Source organism: Aptenodytes forsteri, unplaced genomic scaffold (assembly GCF_000699145.1).
Source record: "Aptenodytes forsteri isolate BGI_AS27 unplaced genomic scaffold, ASM69914v1 Scaffold155, whole genome shotgun sequence".
Lineage (NCBI taxonomy): Eukaryota > Metazoa > Chordata > Aves > Sphenisciformes > Spheniscidae > Aptenodytes > Aptenodytes forsteri.
Genome location: NW_008794446.1, coordinates 847,182 through 866,013, shown reverse-complemented (window position 1 = coordinate 866,013; position 18,832 = coordinate 847,182). Strand labels below are relative to the sequence as shown.

The 18,832-nt window shown below is 38.7% G+C and overlaps 1 protein-coding gene across 1 annotated transcript in view; it reads right to left on the bottom strand.

Annotated features, from left to right (window-relative positions):
• Positions 1 to 1,403: 1,403 nt before the first annotated feature.
• MRPS31 (mitochondrial ribosomal protein S31) overlaps positions 1,404 to 18,832 on the bottom strand; it is a 25,614-nt gene continuing 8,185 nt past the window's right edge. Inside the window, exons 4-7 of the mRNA XM_009290164.1 lie at positions 15,720 to 15,866; positions 12,634 to 12,707; positions 8,152 to 8,295; positions 1,404 to 2,096 (exon numbers count right to left, since the gene is read on the bottom strand). Coding sequence (XP_009288439.1) covers positions 1,885 to 2,096; positions 8,152 to 8,295; positions 12,634 to 12,707; positions 15,720 to 15,866 — 577 coding nt within the window. The 3' untranslated portion in view covers positions 1,404 to 1,884. The remainder of the gene's footprint in view (positions 2,097 to 8,151; positions 8,296 to 12,633; positions 12,708 to 15,719; positions 15,867 to 18,832) is intronic.

The following is an 18,832-nucleotide window of genomic DNA, read 5'->3' as shown; positions in this document are numbered from 1 at the left end:
AATCTGTTTAAACGGTAACATTCACCTCGCTCCCAGTGCTGTGAAATTCAGTACTTTCATACGCAGCTAATGCTCCCGAACCTCTTCCAGTAAGAGCCGAGCTTGTGAGTGTCCTGTCTCTCGTATCAAAACACAGGTTAGATGCAAATACACAGCTATTTCTAAAAGCCCACAGTGAATTCAAAGTCACTGTACCCTGTTTTAGAAAAGGCTTGAAATACAGCAGAACGCGGGCTGTGCATCATAGTTTGGTAGAAATCCGGGAAAGAATGGTATTTTTGAAGTAAAACATATCTGGGCATTGAACCAAAAAACAAAACTATCCTAGTACTAAATGAAGATACTTTGATATAATTCTCACTGTCTCCATTCCAAAACCAGGAAGCCTCTGAAAAATTCTGCAGAATTTGAACCTTGCTGTTCTTACAGCTAGAAAGTCAAAAAGCTGCTTTTCCCTTCCACAGGCCGAGTCTTGCCCTTTTGCTAGACAGGCAAACTCACATGCTGCAGATGAGCAGAACACAGCAACAATATTCCAAATCACAGAAAAAGGCCAGCTCTTTATTTTTTATTTGCTGTCTTGTAATTCTGACTTAAAAAATCAGTTTGCTTACGAAGCCAGTGTTTTACCTTCATTCCATAACTTCCTCCTTCCTGCTTGAGTTACAAGGAAATGTAAGATAGGAGCATGTTTATAGGGCCAATGGCTGCTAAAGCGGTTGGAGTTAACGCGAGAGAACAAGGAAGAACACAATACGTGAGGCTGGAAATGCTCTGGAAAGTTAAGCAGCAAGGCGTAATCCAGGATTCTGAATGACCGAGTAATTCTGGATGAAAATGTAACAAAAGATAACTGAAGTAAAATATATTGCAACTGCTTAATAGATACGAAGGACCATACACATTTAATTAGAATAAAGGATCACCTAGAAATACGAAGTTACTTCACCACCGTCAGAGGACTAGACAGAAAACAGCAGTGGCATCATGCGACAGCCATCTGTAAGCGACAGCTCTCCTTGCCAGCAACGTCAAGTCCCCTTTCTAGCCCTGCAGACGCAGGAGACAAGGCCTCAGCTCCAAACATTGTAGTAATCATAAAACTGCTTGCTCTAATGAAACAGAACTTTATGGATTACTTGACAACCAGTCCCACTTTTAAACAACAAATACTGGCGGGAAGTTGGTCAAAAGCTTCAGAATGGATGTATGGATGGCAGGAGAGACTTCTCATATTATTTTATATAACTCACCAGTATTATGTTGTGCACACACCTCAGGAATACAATAGCCTTTCACTGAGCAGATGAACTAACAAGCATTCAACTCAAATGACTTAGTCATTACCAAAAATTTTAAAACGAACTGATAATTAGTGAAAGGAGGATACAAAGGATTAATAACATCCAAATACCAGTGCATTTAATGAATTAGCAAGATGAACTGTTACTACCTCAGTAACAGCTTTTCAAAATTAAGAGTTGTATCAGGAGTTTTTAAAAATGAAAGCATTGCAAGTTTTCCAGAACGGGAAAGACAATCAAGATACACACCAAGTGTGAAGGGTGTAGGAAGTGGAATTAGACCTAATATTTTGTATGGTCAAAAGATTAGTTTTAAATTTAAAAGACAACAATTTTGATAAACTAAATTTTAAATGCACATTCTACAAAAGCCGTACTTTTCAGTTCCTTCTTTTGTTGTCAAAAAATATCTACATATACGCAGACATACACACATGAAAGTATGACCTTTCAGTTTATTATTTAAAATACAACTTTCAGGTCACTTGATTACTATGCACTGACAGTATTTCTATTATAAGAAATCATCAAATTTTGATGTAATGATTCTTCATTTCAAGGTTAAGCACTTTCCCAAGTCTCAAATCTCTTGAAGAAGTTCCTTCTTTTCCTCAAAATACTTCTGAAACCACTCAATATGTTCAATCTTCTGCTTAACACTGAGGTATGGGTTTTTTGAAAGCCCACAGATGACTAGTTCCATGAAGTGGCGAATAGGTCCTTGCTTGGGAAAGTCTTCGAGGTGTTTCTCCAGAAAGATATGTTCATGAAATTCAGCATCATCCTCCATCCCTAACAGAAGGGACAAAAAAATGACAAAGTTATTATCAGAATAGAACAGCAAATTTATCAAAGTAAAAAAGGATATAGTTTGCAAATAATCTCAAATTAGTAAAATTAATGGTTCTGTGCCTTTTAATTCTTTTGCACAGTTAAGCCAACCACACAGAAGTGGAAGAAACTGCAGAGTTTTAAGACATTAATTTCTCCCTCCACACAAAAAATGTCAGCATATATCATACTCCTGTCTACCATATTACTCCCATTTTGTGCTCTCACTTATAAGAATATCTAATATTTAAATCAACTTTCTGGCTGGTAATCTTGCTGAAAGCTGATGCCAGGGCAGGAGTGGGGGGAATAATTAAAAAAAATAAATCGATCTTCTTGCTAAAAACCTTTGTTCAATACATGAAAATTTTGATTCATCATGGGTACCACCTCTTAGATTGGGGACACTTTCTTAACAAATTCTTTAAGAAAACACTGATTGCCTAAATTCTGCAGAGGATTAAAGAATACAAGCTAGTCTTGAACAAATGAGGCAACCTCATAAACTATGTAATACTGAACAGCTAACACACACTTGCATGTTCGTTCCAAGTCATGGTTTTAACATCCTATTGCTGCCAAATGGGCACAGAAAATTGTTTTTCTAATACTTTCTGAATCTGGGAGTGTATGCCGACGTAAAAATGTCGCGTATCTCACCAGCTGCTACTTTTAAGTTGTAACCAGCACAAAAGACTGTACATCTCTAATCAAGCACAGCTCAGATCCCATGGTAAATTTTTGTTCTCTGTCCTGGGGATTTCCTTTGCTGTTGTTCATACTATAATGCTAGCGTACACAAGACAGACTCAGACCATAAATTCCTACATACAGAAAAAAGAGTGCTTTCGCAGTTCCCAATTCTGAGATAAAAAACCCAAGGCAAATTGGGATTTGCAATTGAAAGATTTTTTCTTCCGTTAGGGATAGATGAAAATTTTTATTTGATCCGAATTTGCTATAGATTTGTAAATGACATTTGCACCTTTAAGTAAAAATCTATTACTAGAGAAAAATATTGCATAGGAACATTTCCAGGCGACAAAAATGGGAAGTCTACACCACAGACATAAGCGCACGTGTTTTTCTATACTAGCTAGGATATGATATATATTATTTGACAACGTTCAATCAGGAGGATTAAAATTGAGGTAATTAAGCCATGTCAGTCCTAGGCCTCCTCCTGTGTTAGTGCTTCTACAGTTTCAGAAGAAATAATGCACATCTCTGGGATGGAGAAGTCTCTCAGCTTGCATTCGTTAAGTTTGCGTTCTTTCTTTCCTGTTTTAAACTTTAGGTACTGCAATATCTGAAGGAGCTGGGAAATACCTCTGTTTTTCCCCACAGATTTTTCCCACAAATTTGTGAGTGTACCAATACCAGCTACATGCCACATTTATCTCCCTTGTTCTTGAAAAAGAAAGCATGCTTCCTTCTTCAGAAGCCCTCTTCTTTTTCCTTTACGTTACAAGGAAAAAAAGTCATGTCAGCTTCAGAAGGTATATTTCTGCTGTGCTTGGAAACCAATGTCCACTTACAGAAGCACAGAGATGATCCTTTCACCATGCCACCCATGCTGACTTTCCCCCTCCGAGGGAAGGTGGACTCTCGCTGTACCTGGATGCTGCTGGTTGCTTTCACGAGCTAACATCCTTTCCAGATTTCCATACTTTTGCTGGTCACAAAAATCCAAGGGAACTAAACCAACGAAACCACTACTGAAAGACTCTGAATAATGCTGACAGTAAAATTTGGCCTTCTGGATGCTCTTATTTTGGGGATAGATACAGGGTATCAGGAGAGATTATGTCTAATTAATAATTTCACCAATTTTCATCTCTAACCCAAAAGAAATTAAACCATTTATAGTCTCACAAAAACGCAGGTCAGAAGGAAATATTACATCATGTATTTTGATCTCCCATTTGTCAGAGACACGATATATGGTTTGGGGATGAAGTGTTAAGTTCAAACATTTCAGTTAGACCACATATTTCAGTCCTCAAAAAAGTACAGTGTGCATCACAAAAAGAGACCACAATTGCCCAAAGCATCAGAGGCTGAGACCTCTGGTGGGAACTGATTAGATGAGATATGCTCACATGACTCCCCCCACCCCCAGCAAGCCATAACTCCTGCTGCATGGGAAGAACAAGCCTGTCCCTCAGCCTCTCTTGCACTGTCCTCAGAAACCTAATTTGAAAGAACATGCATGCTGGGATTCTGAAGTAGAGGATTTTCTTTATCAACCTCAAAGCAAGAAGTCACCCACTCTCAATATCCTATTTCCAATCCCCTGCGTACTACAAAACAGAAAGTCTGGGGAATTTCTCTAGCTAAAACACTAACCCTTCCAAGACATGACCAGCCTTGCCTTAAAGACAACATCTCAAATGCAGGTGTCCATCCTTACAGGGAGTGGTGCTGGCATGCTACAACATCTCAAATGCAGGTGTCCATCCTTATAGCATGCCAGCACCACTCCCTGTAAAGATGACCAAGTATGCTGATCTAGTGAAAGATGTCCCTGCCCGTTGCAGGGGGTTTGGACTAGATGGCCTTTAAAGGTCCCTTTCCAACACAAACCATTCTATGATTCTAGGATTTTTAGAATGAGACAAATCATGCTCTTACAGTAGGTCCCTAGAATAGACCCAGAATTAGTAAAGCAAACCCCCAAAATGGCTGTGCAACATTTGCCACCTCTCTTGGCAAACTGATCCAATGCTTCTCTGCTGGGAACAGCATCTCAGCAAAACAGCCAGAACAGGACTTGGTGAACTTTTGCCTACAGAAGCCATCAGTGGCAACTGAGGCATTAATTTTCCAAGACTTCCATTAAGCCTATCACTTCTGCTGTAACAATCTCTGGCCCACTCAGAAGCATTTGCTCCTCAGAATGAGGTGCTAAAGCAAAGTAGCATCAATAATCTGCACTGTCTTTTTTAACGACTGCACTCCCTCCTCAGGATTTGAGTCATCAAGGCATAAATGCACAGAAATAATTTTAAAAAGGGGCAGAAATCAACGTTTTTCCCAACTTTTTGCCATGGCAAGTCATGGAGCAGAACTAAAGCTACTAGAAGCAGAAGAGGCAAGCAGAAAGGAGGAGGAGCAAGAATGATGTTACGCAAGCTATACTAATGGTTTGCTAATCTGGTAAAAATTAATCAGAGGTCGGAGAGATGGAAAGAAAAAAAGGTAGTTTTCTGCCTAACAGTGACTTCAACTGCATCAGATAAGGGAAAGGACATGCAGGCAGGAGCAGACAGCAGGGCAGCGGAGGGGCGGGGAAGACTGCTACTGGCCACTGCAGCAAGCCAGTATGTCTAGCCACATCTTCAGATGTTCGCACCAATGCCAGAGAAGTTTTAAAAATCATGACCTTGCCCTGATGCCTCAAAGCACAGCGCCTTGGTAAAGCACTCTAACAAGATCACCGGAGATGCTCTGGAGCCAAGACAAACAGTTATAAGCCATCTTCTTTCTTTTTTATCTTTCATTTAAAACTTTAAAGGCTTTCATAATGCTAAAAGTTGAATATACATGCTTCCTCAATAGAAAATTTAGTTACACTTATGTTTTTAAAGCCACATGCTTGTGGCATAAAAGAAAAATCACACATTTCTTGATACAGAACAAGCTGAGGTAGTGTCCTCCTATTGAGGGAGATGACTGTTACAGAACTGCAAAATTAACAGCAGGAAGGGGCATCTTTCTTTTGCAGAGCCACTGAAATTACAGTACATTGATATAACTGGAGCAAGGTTCTCAAGCTTTTAATTGTGCTTTGACATACCTGATCTGACTAACAGCCTGTGGCTGGCAGTTTGATAGGATGGAATTTACTGACTTGATATTTCAACCAGAGAGGTGATAGATTTTGGAACACTCCACTGGAATTTTCCACATGACTAGTCTTTGTGGACAAATCAATAAAGATTCTTGTTTAAGTATATGTAAAGACTCTTTGTCCATTTGCCACCCCATCCCAGACAGCACGGTTCCAGCCGCATTGCTACAACAGAAAAACCATTGGCCGCCAAAGACGCCTGGTCCACTTACGGCCCCAGACAGCAGGGTTCCAGCCACATTACAACAACAGAAAAACCATTGGCCACAGTGGTTTAAGCTTGCAAAAACATGACTAGAGTATACTCGGATTTCTACATGATGGAACAGATCAATTCTGGGAGCAGTGATTAAATTCTGTGAAGAAACTGCCAAAATAGGATGAGAATAAACATTAAGAAACAATGAACCACATTATGCAATTTGCAACTCAGTATAGGACAGATTTTCAAAGGCTCCCAGCTTCACATACTAACCTGTTTTGCTTTCAGTGACTGAATCATTCTAAAGTAGTTCTGTTTGATGTCTTTAAAGTTTCTGGGAGCAGTGATTAAATTCTGTGAAGAAACTGCCAAAATAGGATGAGAATAAACATTAAGAAACAATGAACCACATTATGCAATTTGCAACTCAGTATAGGACAGATTTTCAAAGGCTCCCAGCTTCACATACTAACCTGTTTTGCTTTCAGTGACTGAATCATTCTAAAGTAGTTCTGTTTGATGTCTTTAAAGTCTTTTTAAAAAAAAAACAAAAAAAAAAAACCACAGCCAAGCTCTCCCTGAAGTTGAAGTCCCCTTAACAGCCTGTGGCTGGCAGTTTGATAGGATGGAATTTACTGACTTGATATTTCAACCAGAGAGGTGATAGATTTTGGAACACTCCACTGGAATTTTCCACATGACTAGTCTTTGTGGACAAATCAATAAAGATTCTTGTTTAAGTATATGTAAAGACTCTTTGTCCATTTGCCACCCCATCCCAGACAGCACGGTTCCAGCCGCATTGCTACAACAGAAAAACCATTGGCCGCCAAAGACGCCTGGTCCACTTACGGCCCCAGACAGCAGGGTTCCAGCCACATTACAACAACAGAAAAACCATTGGCCACAGTGGTTTAAGCTTGCAAAAACATGACTAGAGTATACTCGGATTTCTACATGATGGAACAGATCAATTCTGGGAGCAGTGATTAAATTCTGTGAAGAAACTGCCAAAATAGGATGAGAATAAACATTAAGAAACAATGAACCACATTATGCAATTTGCAACTCAGTATAGGACAGATTTTCAAAGGCTCCCAGCTTCACATACTAACCTGTTTTGCTTTCAGTGACTGAATCATTCTAAAGTAGTTCTGTTTGATGTCTTTAAAGTCTTTTTAAAAAAAAAACAAAAAACAAAAAAAAAACACAGCCAAGCTCTCCCTGAAGTTATGAAGTCCCCTTTCCTAAAGTGTACACTTGCTTTGTGTAGCTGTTCTTCCCTTCCGTAACATTCACTCTCTCTCTGCTGGCTTAACTTCACACAGAGCTTTTTTTTTTTCTTTTAAATGGTAATAAAAGTAAATACCGTGAACAAAGATGTCTAGTTAAGATAGATGTCCAGAGTGAGTGAATATTGTGACTGTTTATTCTTATGAGACGGATAGAACAAAGGGGGCAAACAACTGTTTAACACTCGGCTGGCGCAGATATAGAACTAGCGGATAGCTGATTAGGACCCGGCTAGCCACTTGGTCTGAGAGCCACACCAAAGAACAGAATCAGCATTATAAAACACACACAGCAGTTTTAAAATTCCCCATCCTCTGCTAGAAGCATCTTTAAAGAAGTTGCATAGTAAAAGGTATTATGTAATAGATTTGAATGGCCTTTTGGTGTTGAAAGCATCAGGGCTGAGTGAGAAAGGGAGTTCTCCCCTTTTTGGCAGCAGCCAGTCCTCAGATCAGCTAAACCACCTGCAGGACTTCACCTGAAGAGTGCCAGAATGAGTTCATCTGAAGCATCTCTGATTTGGGACAGTTGGAAAGTTATATTTGTTTACTATCAAATGCATGACTCATAGCTGAAACACTATGTTAAAACAGTCAAAGGTCGTAACATGCTCCAATTCTCAAAACAGATAAATACAGACAGATAATAAAAGTTAACAGTGCATGTACCAGCTTCATTGTCAATTGGGAACTCCCACAGTATTCCTTCTTTTGTCCACTGGATCATCTCCTCAAAACCGTTTCGGGGAGGTTGTGCAGTTATTGCTGCAATCTCCTTTGCAAATTCCAGATCCCAAATTGTTGGTGAAGATACTAAAAAAGAAATTTTGTAAAGATCTGTCAGCATGCCAAAGACTTCTCACTAGCTAAAACAAAGTCCTTTAACATTAACCTTTACAGAGACTATTACTTTCAGCTGTGGAAATTTTTTTACCTCAGATGCCAGCATCAGCTTTCTCAAATGACAATTCTCTGTTGAAATGAAAGTCCATTAAATTCTCAAATGTCTGGTGAAAATGTATTCTGAACTCCTAGGGGACAATTTATTTTTAAGCCTTTCACACAGAGCAGGAATTTAATTTTTCCACAATCTTTTTTTCCTTTTTGTCTTTCACAAATTGTACGTACGACAAACTCTGAACTTGACTGGTGCACTCTGCTAAAGGATCTTGCTTACTACAGGAGTTTTCAGGTACTTCACAAATACACTCTCCTTCAGGAAGACGACTCAATCTACAAATGACGGCAATTCCTTCCCCAACACTCGTAAGTGTCCCAGTTTTTGTCTCTCGGGCTTGAGAAATCCTGATTTCCTATTCTTCGCCCAAAGTCAAACAGTCCCTTTAGGGATACATCTTTCCTGATGCATATAATTATTACTTTTTTTTTTTTTTTTTTAAATCATAGTGTGCTCATATGGCAGCAGAGTTACACTTAAGGAGTTCCTGCCCCTCCACCCAGGAGAACTGGTCATAAGCCCAGACTGAACCGCATCGCTGAAGTGAAGGGAACAAGCTGTTACCACAGGACAGGGAGGAACCGCTGGGAGTGCCTTGGGCTGCTGTCTCATGAGCTGGCCTAAGTCGTGCTCCCTTTTGTTTTCTTGTCTCCCCCTGTTACCAATTCACCCTAAGCTCCTTGGAACAGGGATCTTGATGTGAATACAAATGTTACAGTCCATTTGAAGTGGATCATGGCCAATCAGCTATTATTTTACTACTCATAAGTGTAAGTGTTTGAAACTAAGATAGAATTTCATCTTTGGCTCAGTAGCTTACAACTCAACTGGATTTAAAAAAAAAAACACCTCCCCCCTCCTTTAAGAAAAAACAAAATGAAAGGGCAAGTATTTTTACAGATAGAATTTCATCTTTGGCTCAGTAGCTTACAACTCAACTGGATTTAAAAAAAAAAACACCTCCCCCCTCCTTTAAGAAAAAAACAAAATGAAAGGGCAAACGGTATTTCCACATACTGAAAAGTGTTTTCATTTTTTGTGTTAAATGAGCAGATACTTTTTCAAATTATTTCTTACTTAGCAGGGAAATTTCCAGTACTATATTCCCTAGCTGCCTACTTTGATTTGAGGGCTGGAGGCATAAATAAAATACAGATAAAGGACACCATGAGAAACCATAGCAGAATGAAATTATTGTCCACATCTTAAAGAATACCTTCTAATAATGCATTACTAATAAATCTTCTAATAGAAAAGAGCAGAAACTCATTTTTTCAAGCTTGCAGTAAAGGTGATAAACATTATATTTTCACCCCTGTGAAACAGAAATACTGATATTTTATGTTAAGAGTTACTGATATTTTATGTTAACAGTTATGAATATTCTTTTCAGGATGCCAATTTATTTTCCAGTTAACATGCGGGTTTTCAAAATAAATATTCAATACATAACACAGAACTTGCTTTTCTGTCACGTATAAACAATATTTTAACTCATTATCTCCACTAATATGAGCCAACAAAGTGAAAGCAAATGAATCAAGGTATCAAGTATCACACTGGTATTTCCTGAGATTAACGCAAAAAAATTTTTTGTCATCAGGCTTAGTCAGTAAGCCAAGTAATAAACTTCCTGGCTTAGAATATATTGTAGATTTCCTCAAGGCTACCTGGAATCAAACAAGGAAACACCACATAAAAAGCTGAAAGAAGCTTACTTCTTAATATCTAATTACAAATCCAATAAAGTCCACTTGCTCTCTTACACAATTAGTGCACATTCCAGTTTTGTGTTAAAAAAAAGCGTATCTAAACTTTTTATCTAGGGTGACTATTATGTGCCATTGCATCTGCATTGTGCTCATGCAAAAAAGAAAGGTTAAATTCTCACCATTTTACCTGAGTAAATTTCATTCAACTCAAACACCAGGTACTTGAACATCACATTTGTCAAGATAGCTAAAACAAATGCTGCATCATTCATTATGTTTTTATATGTAAAATGGACTGATTTTAAGGAAATTGGCAGTCTTAAAAAACAGCAAATTGAATTCCATTCTAATAAGCAACTTTCATAGACCACCACAGAGGTGGCTGCAATCAGAAAGCTCACAGCTGCTTTAAAATATGTAAATAGCACTATCTGACATTTTACTAAAGAAATTCAGTAAACAAATTAATTTCTCCCTGCAGTTTCAAGTGTAAAAAAAAAAAAGGAGAAAACTACTCAGCTAGAATCTGGCAAAAACTAACAGTCCTACTCTTGAAACGGAAACAAATATGTATCATTTTCTAAGATATCAGAGAGAAATACTATTTCTTCTGCAGCTGCTGGCTTTATATATAGTTCTAAGTCACTACACTGGAATAAAGTCTTTTTTCCAAAGGGCCTCAGAATAGCTTAGGAAAATCAGCGTATTAAAGATCAGTGCTAACAACGCAGTTTCATTGTTCAGAAAGAAAAGTGAGGGAGGGAGTTCTTTACGTGACTTGCCCATATTCACATGCTCCTAGCTTTAAAGCACACTGGGTTTCGGCTAAGTCTTCATGCATGAAAACTATCCCCCTTACGAGGCATTAAGGCTGTTTCTGCAGAGCTGTGCCATTCAGTGAATATGAAGGTGGGTCATACCTGTTTTGCTGTTTTTTTGGTTTTATCTTACGTGACTTTTGGCGTGTATGTTCAGTGGATTAAGGAATTGGCTGGATGGTCACATCCAGAGAGTAGTGGTCAACGGCTCGATGTCTGGGTGGAGATCAGTGACAAGTGGTGTCCCTCAGGGATCCGTGCTGGAACCAGCACTGTTTAGTATCTTCATCGCGACACAGACAGTGGGATCGAGTGCACCCTCAGCAAGTTTGCAGATGGCACCAAGCTGAGTGGTGCGGCTGACACACCTGAGGGACAGGATGCCATCCAGAGGGACCTGGACAAGCTGGAGAAGTGGGCCCCTGTGAACCTCATGAGGTTGAACAAGGCCAAGGGCAAGGTCCTGCCCCTGGGTCGGGGCAACCCCCGGTATCAATACAGGCTGGGGGATGAAGGGATTGAGAGCAGCCCTGCCGAGAAGGACTTCGGGGTACTGGTGGATGAAAAGCTGGACATGAGCCAGCAATGTGCGCTCGCAGCCCAGAAGGCCAATCGTATCCTGGGCTGCATCCAAAGAAGCATCCAGAGGAGGGCCATGAAAATGATCAGGGGGATGGAACACCTCTCCTCTGAAGAAAGGCTGAGAGAGTTGGGGTTGTTCAGCCTGGAGAAGAGAAGACTCCGGGGAGACCTTACTGCAGCCTTTCAATACTTAAAGGGGGCTTATAAGAAGGATGGGGACAAACTTTTTAATAGGGCCTCTAGCGACAGGACAAAGGGGAACGGTTTTAAACTAGAAGAGGGTAGATTTAGACTAGATATAAGGAAGAAATGTTTTTACGCTGAGGGTGGTGAAACACTGGCACAGGTTGCCCAGAGAGGTGGTGGATGCCCCATCCCTGGAAACATTCAAGGTCAGGTTGGACGGGGCTCTGAGCAACCTGCTTTAGTTGAAGATGTCCCTGCTCACTGCAGGGGGGTTGGACTAGATGACCTTTAAAGGCCCCTTCCAACTCAAACCATTCTATAATTCCATACGTATATGAAGAGTAGGTAAAGCAAGGTGTCATTTGTCAGCCACTTACAGGATCTTTCAAGCTACATATACAACACTAAACAAGAGAAGGTCACAAAGCAATTGAAAGCGTGGTCTTGGGTTTTTTCTACCCTGCTTATGCTTAGCCACCTGTAAAGCACGCTTGTTTCCGTGGGATCACAGCCTTGCATTTCTTTGCCATAAAATGAACGCAGCAAGTTTGCAACGACCAAATAAGCTACTGGAGCCAACATACCCGTTCTCCAGGCTGGATTTACACTCACAGAAGAAAGACTGGCCTTAGTGACAAAAAGCCAGTTTTACCCTTCAAGTTCAGTACCAGAATGTCCTGATTAGTACAGAAAACATTAATCTATTACACTGCATGGAAGTTTTGCTTACTAAAAATCAGTTACATTAAAGTATTCATTTTTTTATAGGTCTGAAAGCAGGAAGTTAACAGGTCATAAGTCTCCTTCACAACAGTGAATCTCTTGATATTCTAAAAATTCAGAACCCGGCTTCACTGGGTTCTGTAATGTTTTTCATTATTGAATTTCCACTAACCTGTTTTCAGTGCGTTTTCTGTTTCTGTAGAAGCCTTAGTGAATATATTAAGCCTCCTTCCTACTTTGAGACTTCTGTAAACAAAAAAGAAAAACGATATTTAGTATTTCGCAACAGTTCACAGCATTGCCAGATAACAAATTTAAAAGCACAGAGTATTCTCATGAACTAACATCTCTGGAGGAAAAAAAAATGAGAGTGACTCTCACTAAATCCTCAGGCTTTTAACCAGAGAAAGTGTTTGTGACTATTACTCATCTGTAACAGAGCTTCCCAAAACACTTCCATGTGAAAGAATGAGCATAAATCAAACATTATATTTGCAGTCACTTTTTATTGAAATATTTAGGAATCTGAACAAAGCTAAACAGTATCAAACCACAGTACTCAAGCAATTTTACGAAGTTGCAACTAAAAAGTGAATCTGGTGATTTGGGTTTTTTCCCTGTAAAAAATATTGCACAATTCAGGAAGAGAAAAGGCAACAGCTAAATCAAACAATTCCTGCTTTATGACATAAATAGCCTCTTTGGAAGATTGCACAGCCACCTTCTCTGCCATATGGCAAACACTCGAAGTATATCTGTATGATATATTTTAAATAGCATCACCCTGATGCTCTCTCTTTTGAATATAGAAATATTTCACTCTGACCATCTATTTTTAATCATATTTATCTTTAGCATAAGCCTACACTAAAAAAAAAAAAAAAATCCAAGAGTTCAACAAGTAATCAAAACAAATTTTCTTATAAATGGAAACAAAGGAAAACCAATGACTTTACTGTAGAACACACTAAACTTTAGAACAAATGATTCTTTTAATCATACAATCTTCCAGGTTTCCACTGAAATTCTAATAGTTCCTACATCATGTTATTACGTATTCACTGTTACCCTGGCAGTACTTGCCCTTCCTGACCTTAAAATTTCACCTCTCTGGATTTACTTGATGGCCATCTTACTCTGGATTTAGTTGATGGCCACAGCTACTTCTGCAAACCTGCTCTTGTCATATTACATTTTACTGATGTAACTACCCTGGATCTATTTCAGCACAGAGCAATCTAATTACAGAGCCTTAAAAGAATGTTGATTTAGGATTGTATTTTCCTATCTGTGCGTAACTCCCAAAAACACTGGCCGAAGATACAAGCGTGACTTGGAAGAACATTTATTTTAAAATGACTAGTTCAAATTACTATAAAGCAACATCACTCATTTCATTGAAATCTACTAACTCGATTTGAACTCAGATATTCTTCCTAACCCATTCTTTTCCTATTATCAATAGATAAGTACAGTTTCATCACACAAAGAGGGCGAGACAGCTTCTCAAGATATCATAAATTTAATGTTCTCATTAATTTTAGTGTTCTCAAACATAAGTGAAATTCACTTTACTTTGCACGATGTTAATAAATGAAAGTTTAGCAAAGATATAAAATAACATACACTGTACAAGCACATAATAGCTCGGGTTTTACTTCTAGATCCTATTATTTCTATTCTTTTGAATTTTGAAAAACTTTTAATCCAACACCTTAAATAAAGTATTTCTCATAGTCAGTCAAGAATCATAGCCTAATAACAAAATTACTTTCATGTGACTACCAACTCTGTCTGATAATTATCCCCAGATTAAAAATATCTATAGAGCTATTCAGCAACTGATAATGAAGTCAGTTCCATTGCTCCTCAAACTGGCAACTTATAGCTAAATGAAAATCCCAGGACAGAAATATCTAAGTCAGGAGGGCTTGGTCTAGAACCTTGTTCCACTTCTTCCTTTCAACTTCCATCACAAGAAGCCCCTCTTGTACTTTCAACAAGCTTTGCATCAGGAAAAGAAAACATTGCTCGCTGGCCTTATAACATTGAAGAGGCTCAAGAGATACTTCCCTAACACACCTTAACACAGTTTGGTAGTTCGAGAACAAGGAAGTTACTCAGAAACATTTCAGCAAGCAGGCTAAGTTCTTCTAATGACTGGCTATAGCCACTTCTTCGAGGTTTTTGCATGATCTACATGGCTCAATGCGTATGTTACAATTTATTCCTTATGGGAAGTCACAACTCTCTGTTTAGGATATACTGAAACAGATGTCTTGGCCAAAAAGCGCAGAATATTGTACATCTACTCACCCATAAATTTGTGCTTTTTCTTTTCTTAGTTATCCAAATTCTGCCTTCAGCATTATCTATCTAAGCACAAATGAATTCCTCAACTTCCAGCCCCTAACCCCAAGAAAAGGGGATTAATTTGCAAATTAAATTAATGATTAGAGAAGTTAATCTTAGTAAAAACAGAACTGCTAGAGAAAGAATATGCTGACAGGAAGGCGATGATGAGCTGCCACGGGAAAACCAAAGACCGCAGGCAAGAAAGCATAGCTTACAGGAGTTAAAAAAAAAATAAAAAATTAGAGCACTCCTTAGTTCATTAAGAAATAGACTGGCCACATAACCAGTAGCAAGATAAATTTAAGGAGTACCCTGAAATCATCATGTAAATTATAAAGTTCATTTCATAGACAATTATAACACCACAGACAGAGAAATCAATTATAGAATGACTTATCAGTTGCAACAAGGTGGTAAAAAAATAAAAAAAAAAAACCTTTAAAATCTCTATAAAACCGCAACAGAATGGATGAAACTTTTCTAAACATAGAACATCTATCAAAGTTTTCCATTAGATGAAAGTAAGCCTTCAAAGCCTCCATTTCCCCAAAAGTTAAGAAAGTGATATAAAATTGTATTATGCGTGAGAATAATTTAAACTAGTTAAAACAAACACAATTACATTTCAGCACCAGGTATTTTTAGTTATCTAAAATTTAATATTAAAAAGTGCACATTATTTGATTAGCTGGTTAACATTAAGTGATATGTTCTCACAGAAGTTTATTTCAATGCTAACAGAACTTTTTTTGAAAAATACTTCAGTAATTTCTTTAAGCTCTGAAGTATCATGGTAACATGAATATGTACAACTAAATCTAAAATATTATCCATCATTTTTTTTTTTTTTTTTTTTTTTCCTTAACAACACACTCCTGTTGGAAGGGAACACAACAAAAATACCTTCTGGAGTCAAAAGACTGAGGTGACAATCTTTCAGGCTTGATTCTTTGACCATCCTCATCCAACTCCAAGGAAATGCGATTGGATATCCTCACACCTCTCTGAGCTGGGGACTGCCTTTTAATTGCCATTTCTGAAATAACGTTGCTGAAATTAAAAACGTGAATGTAAAAACTCAACAAATCGACAAAGTAAGGAAGTTTGTCACATATATTAACCAGAAACTCTACTCTCAATTGTTTTTATAAGCCTCTATAAGACAGAATTATACATTCCTCACAGAATACACCCATTAAGTCATCAAACATTCAAGTCTTACTTTTTAAACCATCTCAGTTGTTACATTCTATATAGATTAAATGAAAAGTGCTATTTTAGCCTACTAAATCTACAGTGAATGCTTTCTTTGAAATTATCTAGTTTCCAACTAAAAGAAAAGTTTCATATATCTGCATACCAACATTCACAGAGTGGGCTAGGTATGTTTTGCTTAAGTAAATGAGGAATTTCTCTGGATGCAAGGAATACGCTGAAATACGGAGGTAATAATCACCAGTTTTTTGGACAGGAAACACCACCACCCAGGGACAAAACTGTGCTGCTGCAGACCAAAAGGAAGCTTGCCTTCACACATCAGCTGACATGGGTCAATCATGCCACCCTAATAAGTAGGTCACCTTTCCTGATCCACTGCAATCTGTTGCATTGCATAATCATATTACAGCATTAACAGACCACATCTTCCTTCATAATTCTGTAATCAAAATCATACGTGAAGAACAAATGCTCTGATCTCCTCCGGCGCAGTTTGCAGCTCATTCTGAGCTCAAAGGAAAAAACACACCACCTTTCTGCCTCCGCCGATTAATCCCCTTAACCGGTAAGTCTATTGGTTGGTAAAGACCAAGCTGATAATTATTCCTCACAGCTATCCTCTCCTCCCAACCGCTTCCAGTAACACGCAGTCATCCAAAATTGCAGCGCTCAAGTTTTAAGAGAAAAACATGGTCTCAAACAACCAAAAACAGGCCAAGTCAAAAATACTGCATATCCATTTTATGAAAATCTGAATAAAGTCCAAACTATGTTTTTGGTAGGTTAAGTCAAAAGAGATTTTATTAACAAGAAAGAAACACTTGTGGAAAATTGTAAAAGCTAATTGCCACAGCAACACAGCAGGATTTTCTCTTCGGTCTTAGAATGTGGTTGAGAATGGCAGAACAAGAATAGCGTAGCGCTTCAAGTACCTACTCTGAAAGAAAGGCATCTGAAAATAAGTTTTAAATCATTTCATTTTAATCTTAAAGAAAAAACAATCTCAGATTAGTTGCGTATCTCACACTAGAAATTACTCTATGAAGTGCCTAGTGGCATTAGTGAGCTGGAGTTGGGCCAGAGGCTTGACACACTTCTGAGAGTCACGGGGACATAATTCCTAAGGTCAGTCACACACGGCCCAGCCCAACTGCTTGGCTTGGCTGCGACCTACAAGGCTGGAGTGTTCCCATGCCACAGGGGGATCAGGCTTCCTCAGAGAAGCTCTTCTCACAGCCGACCTTGATTTATTTGTGGTTTTGCACAGTAGGTCTGGACAGACTATGCTACCAAGCTATCAGAACATGCAGTCAATGGTATCATATTCTCACTGTAAAGTCCTAATGTCACCCCATCGTTGGTATACGAACATTTCTGACAGCAACATTCATCACTCCATCATTAAAAGTGCCCCTGTATTAACTAAAAATAAAACTACAAAGATGTTTTTAATGTCTTTTGTAATGAAAAACATCAGATTACAAATTCATACGCCAACCCCAGTGTACCTACAGTGGTTAGATATTACATGATATTACCTCATGTCACAACATGAGGTTAAAAAAATAAGCTCCTAGATACTTCTGCCTTCCAGAGATGGGAAGAGGTAGAGCTTTTGTAACAAGCACAGATTCTCTCTCCTTCCTGATCACCAATCAATAATTGCAACACTAAAACCGGAGACCCAAGGAGCTTTGGCTATACTTCAGCCTAAGCTCTGAACTACTTTACTTCTTCTTCACCCAAAACAGGAGCTGAAATTTCAACTTGTAGTGCCACTGATTCTATTTTGGTATAGTGCTGTTGTAATTTCCATTGAGTGAAACTTCATCCCACACTGAGAAAAATAAATTCCTGTATCATTAATATTTTCCCCTCCTAGTGAACACGCTGTCCTCACGCTGTCTACAAAACAAGGTGATGAGACGACTGCATACAACAGTGACCTCTGGAGGCCATGCCACAATCCTGGAAAAAAAATTAGTACGAACCAAAAGATCCGGACAACGTACAATTTATTTTATATCCCCAAAAAATTGGGATAGTGCTACTGAGATTTATGGGGGTAAGTTGAGCATTATATGGCTCTACTGCTTGTGAAGGTATCTCATTTTTAAATAGTTTTAAATTACGGAGGAATATATTGGCTTTTAAAATGTGTCAGTGTATTGAATGCAAAACCTTTATGGAAAAAATGAAAAGTTAAACTGCCCATATTCTCTTGCTGTCAAATAAAAATCAACACAAAATAATCACGTATGAATAAAAGAAATCGCTTTCTAATATATTAAAAGCATTTTAGTGCCTTCTGCTGGACTTTTTAAAACCAACAGTTTTAACACTGATCAGAAAGCCGAAAGTACCAAATTCATCTCAGAGTCTAACTGTGAAAGGTTACTATTAGCCAAGTTTTCAGTCATGAAAATCAGCAGGAGCTGCTGGTCTTTCTAGAAAACGCATCCTTTGATAGAGTTTCAAACTGTTACCTAACTATTAAGGAAAAAAACGGAACTTTTACTGTTTAATACCTTCATCAATGACACAGACAGTGGGATCGAGTGTACCCTCAGCAAGTTTGCAGATGACACCAAGCTGAGTGGTGCGGTCAACACGCCAGAGGGACGGGATGCCATCCAGAGGGACCTGGACAAGCTGGAGAAGTGGGCCCGTGTGAACCTCATGAGGTTTAACAAGGCCAAGTGCAAGGTCCTGCACCTGGGTCGGGGCAACCCCCGCTATCAACACAGGCTGGGGGATGAAGGGATGGAGAGCAGCCCTGCTGAGAAGGACTTGGGGGG